Raw genomic sequence first — 17,560 nt, 5'->3', positions numbered from 1 at the left:
CAGCCACTGCCCGTTAAGTGCGTTAATGGCTCATGCCTCCCTGGAAATGCTAGTTTTTCTAAACGTCTGGCCATGTGAATCTCCTACTTCAGTCACTTTCATTTCTGGCCAAGCCCCGGATATACCACAAATTTCGAGGAAATCGATGCTGAGTAGTAGGTGCGGTGACTTTGTTAGCCTGCAAGAGTTCGTCCTGGTGTTGTACATGTATGGTGAACGTAAAAGTCACTTTTCGCATTAATGGCACCGTCTCACGAAGACGAGAGCAGTACAGTTCGTCAGAATTAGACGCGACGCTCGGGGTGCTACAACCCGTACAATAATAAACGGATAGCGACTGGTGTGCGTGCGGACTGGCGTGGGACTGGCCATTACGCAAACAGTCGCCCGGCGCGCGCGTTGCAACAGTCCACCAGGGTCCGACTTCCCCTGGTCCCTCTGCCCGCGGCTCATTACCGGCGTTTATCTCGCTTCGTGACTGCGGCAGCCGCCGCTGGGCTGGGAAAGAGAAACCAAACCAAAGGTGAAGGATGCGCCCGCCGCTTTCTCGGCGCCCCCGCTCTGGGAGCGGATCCACAGGGGCCAGGGGCCAGCCGCGAGGGCGCCGCCTTCTAAAGGTGCTGGCAGATCGTTCTGGGCACCACCGCCCCGTTGCCTAGCCCACGAGTAGCGGTCGCTGCTGCAGAGCGCGATGAACAAGATGCGCGTTCAACACGTGATACCATCTGGACGACCCCAAAACAGAAACTGCCTAGAACTTTCCTTTTAATTTTCGTCAAAACTAACGAGAGAACTGCTTACATAAAGACAAATCAAAGTGGTCCTGTGATAACATAAAATATCAGGGAGGCGGAGAAGGGCAAATGAATCAATTTGAGATAAGAGACCCTAGTCCGGAAACGACCGATTCGAAACTTATAAGCGAAAATTTACTCAAGTTAATCTGCATCTAGATAAAGAGTACACACACAGTCCAAAGCCAGCGTACAGCGCTCTGTAGAGGGAACCCTGTACCACCACTACTAATATCCTTTACTGTTCCAGTCGTAAATAGAGTCTTATCTTTGCGGTCCTTCCGCGAAAAATGCGCTGGTGGCAGTAGAAACATCCAAAAAAAAGCTTCAAATGCTGGTTCTCGTGTTCCTCGAAAAAAATATCACCTTCCCTTTACGGATTCCAATTTGAGTTCCCGAAGCATCTCTATGATACTTGCGTGTTGCTCAGACCTACAGGTAAATAATCTAGCAGCCTGTTACGGTGTCTTCCTTTAATCCGACCTGGTGGAGATCCCTAACACTCGAGCAGTATTCAAGAATAGGTCGCACTAGCGTCCTATATGCGTTGTCCCTTACAGCTGTACAACACTTTCCCAAAATTTACCCTATAAACCAAAGTCGATCATTCGCCTTTCCTACCATAACCCTCACATGCTCATTTTACCTCTTAACTCTTTGCAGCGTTAGGGCCAGGTATTTTAAGCGACGTGACTGTTTCAAGCAGGACACTACTAACACTTTGTTTTTCGTACTCATCTGTATCAACTGACATTTCTCTACATTAAGAGCTAACTGCCATTCATTACACCAACTAGAAATTCATCCTGTATCCTCCTACGGACAATCCCCTTCGACATCATCTCGCACACCACAGCATTATCGACAAACGACTGGAAATTGCTGCCCACTCTGTCCGCCAGATCATTTAAATACATAGAAAATAATAATAGTCCTATCACGCTTCCCTGGGGCAGAGATTCGCGATAAATGCAAGCTAATAAGTGGCTAATGTCGTAGATAATTCTTTGTAAAACCGAACTGGGATTCCATGGAGACCTGGCGACTTATTTGTTTTCAACTCTCAGTTTCTATTATCTACTACAAGAATGACTATTACTAAGTCGTCCATACGGAAATCCGTTCGATGGTTAAAGGACAGTATGTTTGTACAATTCTCCAGCATGAACGATTTCTTATACGCAAAATTTAGAAATTCGATTTTTGTTTTTCTGTCTTCAAGTGCCACACCAGAGTGGTCAACGACTGACTGGATCGAAGCCTTAGACCAGAAGCGATAGGTAGTGGTAGTTGTATGCTTCGCGTACAGATCTTTTCATAGACGCATTGTAAGGAACAGTTCAGCAATTTCATAACATATTATAATAGTCTCAACGCTAACTTTAAATTTATTATACAGTCTTAGCCTCGCGAGCGCTTAATCGGGCCCCAACTTCCGAGCCGGCCGTTGTGGCCGAACGGTTCTAGGAGCTACAGTCTGGAACCGCGCGGCCGCTAGGGTCGCAGGTTCGAATTCTGCCTAGGGCATGGATGTGTGTGATGTCCTTAGGTTGGTTAGTTTTAACTAGTTCTAAGTTCTAGGGGACTGATGACCTCAGATGTTAAGTCCCATAGTGCTCAGAGCCATTTGAACCCAACTTCCGCACCCTGATCATGGCGTACAGAATTGCCGCTGAATACTCCCCAGTACCCTCACATAACTTCCGCTGTTGATGTACTAGTAAGTCGCACGTAACTTGAAGTCACAGGGTACAGTAGTGTACAGTTATAATGAATTCCATGTACCAGCCCAAGTTTCACAAGTTGCTACTTTTACAACAGTTGTTCGAAATGGCATCAGCACAGGTATGGCGTCGTCTCACAGAACTCTGTCGTATCCGTTATAAAATCGGCGGTGTCGTTTGAACAGTGTCACGGGCAGCGAGAATTCTTTGCAGAAGGTCCTTTTCAGTCTAGACAGGCGCCACGTAGACAAGTTTTTTCACATGGTCCCACAAGAAGAAACCAAGTTGGGTGCGAAAAGGTGCACGTTCTGTCGACGAACAGTACCTCCTCTGGCTATCCACTTTTAAGGGAATGGCTGATCCAGGTGTTCATGAACCTCCAGTTCAAAGTGAAGTGGGGTTCCATCATGGTGAAACAATATCCGCTGACGAATAACTAGTGGGATATGTTCCTAGAACCTGGGTAGTATGTTCCGGTACATGTATCCACTGTCAGAGGTATGAGAACGCTTATAACTTCAGACTCCGTCGCTTGTGGACCAGGGTCCCTTACCTCCAACTGATTTACTATTCTCAACCATCAGTGAAAGCTTGTAACATCGTCAGGGAATCACCGTGTATAATGTTTTATCTACGAAGCAAAGCATCGTAACCACTCATGGTTTTCATCATTTCAGGCCCACAATGCGTTTCGCAGAATAAGTTTCAGTTTCAGATCGCGCACTGGCTCATTTCACGTGTGTTCCCGTAGCCACATTTTTCTGGTATAAATAAATAAAGGCCTGGACGATAATTACTCTTCTCTTGGCTAGTGGACTGTCAACACGATAAAACATTCTTTGGCAGACACCAGTAACAGATAAACTAATTATAAAAGCAATAGTTAGCGCAAATTACAATATAATCATCATCTTCTTCACTTCATGGAGTAGACTGCACAGCCTGTCCCGGAAACCATTTCGTCCACAGACGTCCGAGACTTCGCTATCCAGTGGGCTTAACGATTCTAGGCAAACGACGTTGCGGCATTCTTTCTAAATAGACACACCAGTTAATTTTATATACATAATTTTGCTTTCCACATCAAAAAACTGTACCTCTTACCTTGTTTCTGTGTTTCGTATTTTGTCTGTCTGTGCGCAACGTTTGATAGCCCTCGTGAGTTTCTACTAAGCTGACGCAGTTTTCCTTCTGTGCTTCTTTGAAAGTACCTACTTCTCTCTTACATATACTACCTGTACTGCCATTGTTTCGTAAAGCTTCAGTTTACTTTCATTTTTATATTTCAGATGTATATGACTTGTTTCACATCTTTAAATTTTCAAAGCTTCATTTCTATGTCGATTTCTATTGTTGGGCGTACATCACAACAAAAGTAGTTAAAATTGCATCAATATTTTGCCATTTATCTCGGTTTTCGATGTTATAGCGTTATCACAAGAAATGCCTTTCCTTTTTTGTGGGCAGATACTATCACTCCATATTGGTCTGCTATTTTCCTTAAGATGTGTAACCCCTCTTGTAAATTATCTTCTGTCTGTTGCACTGCATATAAAATATTACCTAATCTATGCTGAGGTGACAGCACCCCACCACTCTTAAAAATTTGTTTACATCTTACTGTGACCTAGTCCACATATATATTGGCAAGTGTGGGAAGGGACAGCAACCTTGTCCTTAATTTGTTTTTAGTAGTGCTGATCATGTTCAACAGTATTGGTGTGTGTGTGTGTGTGTGTGTGTGTGTGTGTGTGTGTGTGTGTGTGTGTGCGTGTCCGTGCGTGCGTGTGGTTGAGTGAGTTAGTTAGCTCAACATCGAAGTTATCAGGGTCCATACGAAGATCAATTGCAACGAATGTGGTTAAAACGTAGAAAATGCGTTAAACGAACTAAAAGACAACTTGAGATAATGTGGTTAATGAGATAATGTGGTAAAAACGTAGAAAATGCGATAAACGAACTAAAAGACAAATTGAGATAAAATTACACACTCTCTCTCTCCCAATCTCCCCCATAATCAACAGCTCAGTCTACAACCCTGGAAGTTCATAAGGCGAGAGGTAGGAACATATTATGCATCCAGTACATTGCCGAACATGATCGTTTTGGTGTCTAGGTGTTACAGTGGGGAGAGGCACAATGTTGTACGGGGGTATTAACCTCCAAATCTTCGAACGCTGTATGCTCACCGGTCAAAGTTACTCTCACACTGTACTCCATACCGAAGTGCGTTTTTCAGTAGCGCGTTCTGCTCTGACAGTGTTATTATAGATGACAATGCGCGATCACATCGAACAGCGCAATTAGAGGAGCTCTTGGAACGAGACGATATTCGACGAATGGTCTCGCCTGCCCGTTTCCCCAGCTTAAATCCCTTCGAGCAAGTGATGGATGCGTTGAGAGGGCGTATTGCAGCACGTCCATATGCACCAACGACCGCCCTTCAGTTGTGAACAGCGCAGGTGGAGGAATGGAATGCTCTACCGGAATAACTCCTTACCAACTTCTGGTCAGCATTTGAGCACTTAGCACAATATGAGTTTCCGTCCGCGATGATCACACACCCACAGTTTGTAATGTCCAGCATGAATCACCGTCACTTCATCGTAATTACTGTCCTTGAAAAAAATGTCATTTCTGTTCGTCTTATTGTGCATTTCTTACAGTTAGAGTACTATAGTGAGGCAGTTCTTTTAATATATGTTCCAAGCTGCATCGAGCTATGTACACTACTGCCCATTAAAATTGCTACACCAAGAAGAAATGCAGATGATAAACAGGTATTCATTGGACAAATATATTATACTAGAACTGACATGTGATTACATTTTCATGCAATTATGATGCATAGATCCTGAGTAATGAGTACCCAGAACAACCACCTCTGGCCGTAATAACGGCCTTGATACGTCTGGGCATTGAGTCAAACAGAGCATGGATGGCGTGTACAGGTACAGCTGCCCATGCAGCTTCAACACGAGACCACAGTTCATCAAGAGTAGTGACTGGCGTATTGTAACGAGCCAGTTGCTCGGCCACCATTGACCAGACTTTTCCAATTGGTGAGGGATCTGGAGAATGTGCTGGCCAGGGCAGCAGTCGAACATTTTCTGTATCCAGAAAGGCCCGTACAGCACCTGCAACATGTGGTCGTGCATTATCCTGCTGAAATGTAGGGTTTCGCAGGGATCGAATGAAGGGTAAAGCCACGGGTCGTGATACATCTGAAACGTAACGTCCACTGTTCGAAGTGCCGTCAAATCGAACAAGAGGTGCCCGAGACGTGTAACCAATGGAACCCCATACCATCACACCGGGTGATACGGCAGTATCGCGATGACGAATACACGCTTGCAATGTGCATTCACCGCGATGTCGCCAAACACGGATGCGACCATCACGATGCTATAAACAGAACCTGGATTCATCCGAAAACATGACGTTTTGCCCTTCGTGCAGCCAGGTTCGTCGTTGAGTACACCATCGCAGGCGCTCCTGTCTGTGATGCAGCGTCAAGGGTAACCGCAGCCATGGTCTCCGAGATGATAGTCCATGCTGCTGCAACGTCGTCGAACTGTTCGTGCAGATGGTTGTTTTCTTGCAAACGTCCCCATCTGTTGACTCAGGGATCGAGACGTGGCTGCACGATCCGTTACAGCCATGCGGATAAGATGCCTGTCATATCGACTGCTAATGATACGAGGCCGTTGGGATCCAGCACGGCGATCCGTATTACCCTCCTGAACCCACTGATTCCTTATTCTGCTAACAGTCATTGGATCTCGACCAACGCGGCCAGCAATGTCGCGATACAATAAACCGCAATCGCGATGGGATACAATCCGACCTTTATCAAAGTCGGAAACGTGATGGTACGCATTTCTCCTCCTTACACGAGGCATCACAACAACGTTTCACCAAGCAACTCCGGTCAACTGCTGTTTGTGTATGAGAAATCGGTTGGAAACTTTCCTCGATTTCAGCACCTTGTAGGTGTCGCCACCGGCGCCAACCTTGCGAGAATGCTCTGAAAAGCTAATCAATTGCATATCACAGCATCTTCTTCCTGTCGGTTAAGTTTCGCGTCTGTAGCACGTCATCTTCGTGGTGTATAAATTTTAATGGCCAGTAGTGTATATTTCGAGATAGTTTTGTTGTGGACATTGCTCAATACATCCTACGTTGAAGTACGTACTAAATTTCAAGATTTATAAGTCGTTGCCCATCTTGTCGATTTTGCATTCTTTTAAACCTGTCAATCTTTACTCAGTACTTCTGCAATAGTTTCCTGCAAGTTTTGTCTAATACGGATGTTGTAGCCATTGGTTTTCCGTGGACAGACACAGGCCGTAGTGAAGCCAATCATTCTGTCCTTGCTAATACCAGAAAACACAGTGAGAAATTGAAATAAAATGAAACCAGAAAATCTAATTACAAATTCATGATACTGACGAGATGGTGAATTTTCGGTGCTTAGCCTGAACCAATTAATTGCATAACTAGAAGCGAACTGAAGATTGCGTTCTATTAGCAGAACACTTGGAGATGCAACAGATACACTGAAGAAGCTGCCTACACTACACTTGTCCGTCCTCTTTTGGAGTATTGCTGCGCTGTATAGGATCCTTACCAGATAGAATCGACGGAGGGCATCAGAAACGTTCAAAGAAGAGCAGCTCGTTTAGTATGCTCGTGAAATAGGGACGAGAGTGTCACGGACATGATCCGCAAGTAATCATTAAAACAAAGGCGTTTTTCGTTGCAGCGAGATCTTTTCACAAAATTTTAATAACCAACGTTCTCCTCACATCATCGTGACAAAATAACAGAAATCGAAGACCGCATGGAAATATTTAAGTATTCACTTTTTCCGCGCGCTGTTCTAGAGGGGGAAGGTAGAGAAATGGTTTAATGAACCCTCTACCAGACACTCGAGTGTGAATTGTAGAGAAGGCATATATATGTAGACAATAAATTCATGGACATGGTGGGGGGGGTCACACCGCATACTCATGTTTAAGATGGGCATCAGTTCCAAATGGAAAGAAAATTTGATCTTTTGATACACGTAATGTGAGGGACTTCTTCTTATGTGATGGGCATCTTCTGAAAGAGGGATAAATATCGGACAGGTGCTTTATGGAGTAACACTTAACATGTACTTGACTGTATTTCGTATAAATCAAGGTTTCCGATTAGATTATTATGAAAAGCCTTCGAAGAAGGGTGCTTGTTAAAAGAATAAGAAAAACGGTAAATGACTTTAAACAGATTTTGAGCGAAGCTCACTTTCGTTTCGTTAACAGAGAAAGCCAGCAATTTCTATGCTTTTATTTGGTCCCTCATGAGCACTCTACGCCGTGGAGCTACATAGTGTACAAGTGTGTGCTCACCGGAGCTGTCGCCGTTGTCCAGGAATCGGGGATCGGACTGCCGGTCCGGCGAGGGCGCGTGGTCGGAGCCGATGCCGCTGCTGGGGCCCGAAGAGCCGCCTCCGGCGTCGGCCGACGCCGCCCCCGTGGCCGTGGCGTCCTTGCCCGGCGTCGCGGCGGAGGCGGCGGCGGAGCGGCGCAGGTCGACAGCGGCCATGTTGCCGCGCGCGCGGTGCACCGTGTCGTAGTCTCGCGGTGGCAGCAGCAGCGGGGCGCGGGGAGCGCCGCCGCCCCCGACGCCGCCGCCGGCGCCGCCCCCGGAGCCCAGCTTGGCACGCAGCTCCGCCGCCAGCGAGTCGTACAGCGACGCTATGCGGTCCTGGCCCTGGCCCGACGACCCGGAGCTGTCCGATTCGCGAGTGCTGCTGCTGCGACCTGAGGCACACACGTAACATATGCAATGGTTGTTTGTTACACACAGTAATCAAAATTTCAGATTACTCACACTGTTTATTGATTGCAACTGCCTTACGCGTTTCATTATACATTAATTTCAAACAAATGGTTACACTGAATTCACAACAGAACTGAAACATATACAGAGAAATCTTATCCGATATAAAAGCCTTCATATTAAAAATACTGCATATACGGCACATTTGGGTAGATAGTACCTACTCATCTGCTGTGAGCAACAAACAAATGTAAACTGTTAGATGATTCACTTAAGATCACACGGAGTATCAGCTTGGCTAGCCGTGTTGTCTAACGCGCTGCTTCCCGAGCGGGAAGGCGTGCCGGCCCCCGGCATGAATCCGCCCGGCGGATTAGTGTCGAGGTCCGGTGTGCCGGCCAGCCTGTGGATGGTTTTTAAGGTGGATTTTCATCTACCTCGGCGAATGAGGGCTGGTTCCCCTTATTCCGTCTCAGTTACACTATGTCGGCGATTGCTGAGCAAACACTGTCTCCACGTACGAGTACATCATTGTTACTCTACCACGCAAATATCTGTGGTTACACTCTTCCGGTACGAGACGTTCCTCGGGGGTCCACTGGGGGCCGATCCGCACCCTGGATTCGGTGTGGGGCGGCGGTGGGGTGGGTGGACTGCTGTGGCCTGTTGTGGGGTTGTGAACCACTGAGGGCTACGGCGGGACGAAACCTGTCCGTCGTTTCTAGGTCCCCGGTTTAATGCACAATACACACACACACACACACAGACACACACACACACACACACACACACACACACACACACACACACACAAAATCATGAACCAGTCTGCACTTGTCTGTTGCTGACAATAGATGACAAGGTACTATGTACTCATACGTTCAGTATAAGCAGCGTTTCTACTACGAAAACATTTATGTGTGGGAAGACTTCTCCACAGATGTTTCAGTTCTGTTATGGCCGCGATATAACCATTCGTTGACTAATGACAATACTTAAATATTTTCCATTTAACGTTTGAATATTATGTATAATCGAAACGCGTAAGGCAGTTTCAATCAATAAACAGTGTGACCAAGACAATCAGAAAGTTTGAATGCAACATGGCCGCTACGTCTCATATTGCATTTTTGTAGATCATTAAAATACTGTGCTCATTATACATCACACACGTACATAAGCTGACCGAACAAAATATTAGTCACCCATGGTACAAAGGGTACACTGTTCGATTTGCAACGCTGTAAACAGTGTAGGAGCACAGTCTAATATAAGCAGTCGCGTCACTCGCTGTATAGAAGTTGTACAGTCTGACAGTTGGAACAACACGAGCGTCCCTAGCGGCGAGAAAGCGAACTGTGCGATTAATGTTCGTTTTTAATTATTATTACCGAAATAGCTATATTATATATTGCTTTGCGCCCATTCGTGAATTATCAAGTGACGTGAATGATCGTGAAATAAACAGCCGAATCTCACTGATTCAGTGACATAAGCAACAACTTATTCATAAAGAAATGCTTTCGAATATGTGCATAATCGCATCTTACTCCGCTGAAGGCAACAGAATGTAAACATATAGTTCATGCGTGCGAAATATTTAATTTTGTCGATTACTTTCGCTTCAAAAGTGAATGTGTTGAAGATTCTCGCCGTTTGTGGCTCAGCTGTAGCAGCGATTGTGGAAGTGGTTTCCTCTGTGAGGGAAAGACTTTTATTGCTGTCACGTTTAATTATCACGTCTGCATGGTTTCCTCTTCGGCTACAGCTGTGGTGGCTTACTTGGCAGGTTAAATAATGTAGGTACTATATACCACACAAATTTCCTCTGTTCCACATTCATTGATTTGACTGGAAGTGTAGTGAAGAAAAACTTCTCGTTTTTGAGTCGATGTACGACTTCTTCTGCTGTTCACTAGGCATTTCTTTTTTGTTCTTAAAAGAAAACAACGTTCTTCAGTAAATATCTATAGCTTACAAGAAAATCGTAAATGAACTGTCCTGCAATACACAGTTTCATACCCTCCACGGTTCTTAGGAAACTAAAGAAAGACAAATGAGATGTCATTTTTCAGCTATTGCCGATTTTTATGGAGGCAAACATGCTTCTTTTTGTAAAACTTATATTGTATTTCAGTATAAACGATACTATTCGCACTCATCCGATTTCGTATTCGAGATTGTAGCTTACTGTCCGCTTGGAGCGCTGCTGACGCAGTGTAGAACAAAGACGAGCAAGAGGGTTGTGTGTTAAACTGTGGTAGAACTGGCACCAGGCGTCCACGTGATACTCCAGTTGGCGCATGTCATGGCTGTGAAGTAGAGCCAATCAGTTGTACAGAATCATCGCAGTAAGATGGGCCGACACGGAAACGTGACAGTGGCAGAAAGGAACTACCGTCTTTGGATGGGCCTGTGACCACACCGTGAATATAGCAGTCCGACTTGTTGGTATATCGCCACAGACTGTCCAACGTTTCTACAAGGTACGATGTACCACTCAAGGCCGCAAAACACAACATAACCGCCCAGGGAAAAGTGTCACGTCTTATCAGTGACAGTAGGTTTCAACGCGAACATTGTCAAGGGATGTGCATGCAATGGATATTACTGGTGCCGGGAACCTCTTTATTGCCTTAAGCAACACAAAGGGTGGAGGCTATACTGTGGCCCGACGAATAATGACTTTATCTCCTTTCAAATGATGCAAGTTGTCAATTAAGTGTTTAACCTGAAATGTATTTAGGGTGGAGTTCATGTGAGAAGTCATTCTGTGATGTTTTGGGGGCGTTTTTCGACCTATGACTTGGTACCTCTCATCCAGGTTGCCGTGAACATGATCTAGAATGTTTACTTCAGCATTCTCGGCGACCAGGAATTGCTCTTTCTTCTACTTCTTCAGGATGAGACTGTGTGATGATGTTGGTGATGATAGCTCTACAGTTAAGGAATATCTTGTCGATGAATTTAAGGCAAAGTTTCTTCGGGACCACAACAGACTAAAAGGAATTGCAGTGTCTAAGGATAGCCTGCCGTGGAGAAAAATAAATGCAATGTTACGTGCATTCCATCCAATAATACCACAAATTTATCCCCTATCCCGGTCTGAGTGGAAAGCAAGAAACGCTGTAATGGAGCTGAAGTAATATACGATCTCTTAAGAAGCAGATTAAAAGCATACAGAGCTGCTAAGTTACTGTTTGGTTCAAATGGCTCTGAGCACTATGGGACTTAACATCTTAGGTCATCAGTCCCCTAGAACTTAGAACTACTTAAACCTAACTAACCTAAGGACATCACACACATCCATGCCCGAGGCAGGATTCGAACCTGTGACCGTAGCACTCCCGCGGTTCCGGACTGCAGCGCCTAGAACTGCACGGCCACCGTGGCCGGCAAAGTTACTGTTTATTACATATAACTTCCTAGTTTAGACTCTTCTTTAAATTCTACTGGTTTCCATTACACAGGGTGAGCATCTATCAGACCGCCGCATATACATCCAGAACAAACAAGTTTATGGAGGTGGGGTTTTCATTAAGTTACAGCGGAAAACGTGGGGGGCGCTTTGACTGCGAGAAATAATTTTTAAAGTTTACGACCGCTGAATTATGATACCAATTTTTTTTAACTATAAACATATTTGTGTGGCAGAGGAAGGTGTATTCGATAGGACTTGAACGACATAACAGGTCTGGAGTTTGATCAAATAATCACAACATAGCAGAGACGGAAACCAACTTCCCGCCATCAAATGAAGTTCCACAGACCTCTCCCCTACAACTTAGAACTACTTAAACCTAACTAACCTAAGGACATCATAGACATCCATGCCCGAGGCAGGATTCGAACCTGCGACCGTCGCGGTCGCGCGGTTCCAGACTGAAGCGCCTAGAACCGCTCGGCCACTACCGCCGGTGCGCAGTCCAAAAACCGGATGTGGTTTCCGTCTACGGTGGATGTCGCTATACTATTAGAGCATCGGTGCGGCTGTATGCTGAAAGGTATACTCATCACGCCAAGCTCTCACTTTGTGTCTTTACAAACATTATAAAAAAGAAATTTCATGAAACTGCAGGTCTACAGACAAAAATGCACTATGTGATAAAAAGTATTCGAACATGCCTATGTAGTTCGGAATGGAGCCCTAGTGTCACGGCAGTCGGACCCACAAGCATAAAAGAAGGCGCAAAAAATTTTGCAGTGGTCAGGACAGCTCAGGGAATTCGAACGTGGACTAATCATTAGATGACACCTGACTAGCAAATGCGCCAGGGACATTTCAGCCAATCTAAAGTTGCCCAAGTCGACGTATGGCGATGTGACTATGAAGTAGAAACGCGAAGGAACAACCACAACTAAACGAAGATGACGTAGACATCATATAATGACCGACAGGGGCCGTCGACCATTGGGAGGGTGGCTGTAAAAATTTTCATGAGATGAACGCAAGGGTTCACTTGTGAGTTCCCAAGTGCTATCAGCTGTGCAGCTAGCACATCGAGTTTGCATAGTTTTGTAACCACTCGTCGTCAATTTTGTAAACGCCTCGTCGCTACTGCTGTGGAGGCCGAGTTGGTGAGTTCATAAAACGGTCTCTGGCGCAGTACACAGCTAAAACAGTTTCTCTCTGTCACTGTTACACCATCTATGCCACAGGGTGAGGGGAGGGGGGGGGGGGAGGACTGGATGGGCGACCGAAGGTACTACAACACTCCAGCGAATTAGAAACAAAGTCACACAAATGAGTTAAGGTTGACTTATCTTTGCGACTACTTGAATGATTAAGTATGCAACACTGCTTGTAATATAACAGAAAATGCCCTCAATGGCTAAGAGCAAATAATCGTAGGTAAACTTTACAGCACATAGCAAATGCAATTTACTACAACTGTCTGTTCATTTCTAAGAGTTCACTAACGACGTTCCCTGTCTAAGTCTGCTCTGGACGATGATCTATAATCAAGTGGGCGACAGCTGCTCTTCTCTATTGCGAATATGTTTCTGTCCGTTATCGTCCGGTTATTTGCGGATTGTATTCGGCAGGCAGCTGACCGAGGTGAAGTCGATATCTACATCCACAGCGCCGCCCGTGGCGCCGGTGGGCCTCGCGCACGTGGCGAGTCTCTGTGGCACTGGCACCATCTCGCATGTTTGGCCTGGCTCTGTCTTGTTACAATAACGAACAGCTCCTCGTAAGCCACATCTTTCTGTAGTCAGTGGTAAACGACCCATGAGGTGCTGTAAAGAGCAATACCATTGGACACTGGATGACTGGATCGAGTGATGTGGCTTGAAGAATCACGCTGTAGCCTGTGGCAATCCAATGGAAGAGTTTGGGTTTGGGGAATGCCTGACTTGCTAACTACAGTGACATATGGAGGAGATTGTGTTACGGTATGTTGGTGCTTCTCGGGGAATTGGTCGTGGTCCCCTTATTATGCTTAAGGAAACGTTAAACGTGGAACGATACGAACACGTTTCACAGCACAGTGTACTGCGTAAAGTAGAGAAACAGTTCTGAGCCGATGATTGTTTGTATCAGCATGACAAGGCATCCTGTCATAAAATAGCATCTGCGACCACATATCATGTGGACAATAACATTTCTGAAATGGATTAACCTGCCCAGAGTCCAGACGTGAACCGCAGCAGCTTTGGGATGAGTTAGTACGTCGACTTCACTCCAGATCGCAGTGTCCATCATCACTACCTACAGTCTCTGGTTTCGGCGCTTGAGGAAGTATGAATGACTGCCATTGATCAACAGACAGAAGGACGCATCACTAAATGTGTGTCCAGCAGAGCTCAAGCCGCCATAGAGAGAAGGGAAAACATTAATGTCCACCAATAGGTGCCCGGATACTTTTGATCATTAGTGTATACCCGTAAAAAACTATTGCAAGTGACAGTCTGACGTATTTATTAAAAGATCTCAATAACAAGCACAATGGATAAATTACTGTTAGCACTTCAACATTATACACTATAGCGCCAAAGAAACTTGTATAGGCAAGCGTATTCAGTTAAAGAGATAAGTAAACAGGCAGTGGTCGGCAACACCTATATAAGACAACAAGTGTCTCGCGCAGCTGTTGGATCAGTTACTGCTGCTACAATGGCAAGTTATCGAGATTTAAGTCAGTTTGAAGGTCGTGTTACAGTCGACGCACGATCGATGGGATACAGCATCTCCGAGGTAGCGATGAAGTGGGGATTTTCCTTACGACCATTTCACGAGTGTACCGTGAATACCAGGAATCCGGTAAAACATCGCTGCCCCCGCAAAAAGATCCTGCAAGAACGGAACCAGCGACGACTGAAGAGAATCGTTCAATGTGGCAGAAGTGCAACCCTTCCGCAAATCGCTGCAGATATCAATGCTGGGCCGTCAACATGTGTCAGCGTGCGAACCATTCAACGAAACATCATCGATACGGGCTTTCGGAGCCGAAGACCGTGTATCCTTGATGACTGTATGACACGAAGCTTCACGCCTCGCCTGGGCCCTTCAATGCCGATATTGGACTGTTGATGACTGGAAACATGTTGCCTGGTCGGATGAGTCTCTTTTCAAATTGTATCTAGCGGACGGACGTTACAGGTATGGAGACAACCTCATGAATCCATGGACCCTCGATGTCAGCAGGGGACTGTTGAAGCTGGTGGAGGATCTGTAATGGTGTGGGGGGTGTGCAGTTGGAGGAATATGGGACCCCTGATACGTCCAGATACGACTCTGATAGGTGACACGTATGTAGGCATCTTGTCTGTTCATCTACGTCCATTCATGTACATTGTGCATTCCGATGGACTTGTGCAATTTCATCAGGACAGTGCGACAGTCCACACGTTCAGAATTGCTATGGAGTGGCTCCAGGAACACTCTTTTGTTTTTAAACACTTCCGCTGGCCACAAAACTCCCCATACATGAACATTACTGAGCATATCTGAGATGCCTTGCAACCCCTCGGAGTGGTACTGATTTATGGACAGCCTTGCAGGATTCATGGTGCTGCACTAATTTCAGACATTAGTCGAGTCCATGCCACGTCGTGTTGCGGCACTTCTGCGTGTTCGCGGGGGCTATACACGATATTAGGCAGGTGTATCAGTTTCTTTGGCTCTTCAGTGTAAGTTGCTGTTCTGGATGTATTTGAGGTGACCTTAGTTATGTCATCTTAAATGACGGAATCCACAGCTGTAAGAACAGCCCCGTAAGTAATTTCCTGTAAAATTAATTTTATTCCTTAAATATATAAACTAAAAATTTCTCCAGAATGAGATTTTCACTCTGCAGCGGAGTGTGCGCTGATATGAAACTTCCTGGCAGATTAAAACTGTGTTCCTTTCTTTCAGGAGTGCTAGTTCTGTAGGTTCGCAGGAGAGCTTCTGTGAAGTTTGGAAGGTAGGAGACGAGGTATTGGCAGAAGTAAAGCTGTGAGGACGGGGCGTGAGTCGTGCTTGGGTAGCTCAGTTGGTAGAGCAAAAAAATTCAAATGGCTCCGAGCACTATGGGACTCAACTGCTGAGGTCATTAGTCCCCTAGAACTTAGAACTAGTTAAACCTAACTAACCTAAGGACATCACAAACATCCATGCCCGAGGCAGGATTCGAACCTGCGACCGTAGCGGTCTTGCGGTTCCAGACTGCAGCGCCTTTAACCGCACGGCCATTTCGGCCGGCTTGGTAGAGCAATTGCCCGCGAAAGGCAAAGGTCCCGAGTTCGAGTCTCGGTCCGGCGCACAGTTTTAATCTGCCAGGAAGTTTTAAAAATTTCTCATTGCTTTTCTTATTTAGAAATGATAATTAAATAAATACCGCCTCCAACTTCGAGAAAACAACTGCGCCACGTCTTACTCCAATTCCGGTTACGATAAAGCCACCTCCGATACATCCTTAGTTGGCAGTAAATGACAGGGCGTGAATCAGAATTGACAATCATGTCCGTGTAGCAGTTTCTCAGCCACGTAACGGTCGATCACGGCAGTCCGCCTCCTACGCGAAGCCCGGCGGACGTGGGACTGAATGGCGAGCGCTTATCTGCGGGGCGTGCCCCGTGAAACGGAAAGCGCTGCCCGAGCAGGCGGTAGGTAGACAGCAGGCCGGCCTTATCTCCCCGCGCCTTCCGCCTAGGCGGCCGCCTTTAATGGAAACGACCACGCTCTGCTGTCGCCTCGCACGTAATGCGTCCGGGCGGAAACCCGCCTCCGGCCTGTGGCCACTGCAGCGCAACGCAGACACCGGCGGTCCGGCTGAGCGCTTTCCAGCCCGTGGCGAGGGCGTCAGCTGCTCCCGTAACACCCGTGTCACACCTCCAGGTTCAGTACTCGGACCCTGAGTGGCTGCCTGAAATGCCTGTAAGGGCGTTGCAGTGTAGGTTGTGCTGACAAATAATTGTTAACAAAAACATTCGATACGTTTACCACTGAAGTTAGCCTATCGGGGCGTTGCACGCGTGAATTCAAGCCACCCTCAAGACACTGTGCCGCCGAACGTGTTCTGCATTTGATTTCCTAAAACTGAACAACAGAGCGGCGGTAATAAGGATCGAACACGAGCGAAAGGCTAAGCAGTCTCGTGCGCTATCAATCAACGCTGTGAGAACAGCTAGCACTAATCATATCTGGCGGACTGATTGAATCTGCGTGCGCTAGGGCCTGATTGGCTAACTTCAGTGCCAAATAACTCGCAAACGGCACAACGTATCGAATTTTTTCTCAACAATTATTTGTCAGCGCTGCCTACCGTGCTACATCCTCATAAGCTTTTTAAACTGTTTCTGATCACCCTGTATATTTCATAAACAGATTTTTCTCTTGTACATGCTTACGATTTAAGGTTATATCAACTTAAGTAACGGCAGTGACGCACAGAAGAAAATCAGTTAATTTCAGCACGTATCTGGAATTATAAATGAGGCTCTAAAGAGCAAGATCTGGAAGGTCAAGAATCAGTTTTACGAAACAATGGCTGTGCCTATCTTCCTGTACGGCAGTGAATTTTGGGTTTAAGAGAAGAAAGACAAAAGCAGCATACAGTCGCCTGACATGAGGTTTTTAATATGTGTCAAACATTGTTCAAGGGGGTGGGGGTGGGGTTGGGGGAACCTTAAAAGAAATTACAATATACGAGAAGAACTCCCGGGTGCTTACAATTGCACTACTCACAGAGATCCAGTGTCAGTTGTAATTACCGTATGGCAGCAAAACTT

General features: G+C 46.0%; 1 protein-coding gene across 1 annotated transcript in view; it reads right to left on the bottom strand.

Moving 5' to 3' along the window:
• Window positions 1-8,044: 8,044 nt before the first annotated feature.
• Window positions 8,045-17,560, bottom strand: part of LOC126204143 (uncharacterized) — a gene marked incomplete at its 3' end in the record, with an annotated part of 124,373 nt that continues 114,857 nt past the window's right edge. Inside the window, exons 3-4 of the mRNA XM_049938553.1 lie at window positions 16,530-16,704; window positions 8,045-8,325 (exon numbers count right to left, since the gene is read on the bottom strand). Coding sequence (XP_049794510.1) covers window positions 8,045-8,325; window positions 16,530-16,704 — 456 coding nt within the window. The remainder of the gene's footprint in view (window positions 8,326-16,529; window positions 16,705-17,560) is intronic.

Source organism: Schistocerca nitens, chromosome 9, assembly GCF_023898315.1.
Source record: "Schistocerca nitens isolate TAMUIC-IGC-003100 chromosome 9, iqSchNite1.1, whole genome shotgun sequence".
NCBI classification, from domain to species: Eukaryota; Metazoa; Arthropoda; class Insecta; order Orthoptera; family Acrididae; genus Schistocerca; species Schistocerca nitens.
Note: the sequence above shows the minus strand (reverse complement) of the source record. Positions and strands in the feature narration are given on the sequence as shown.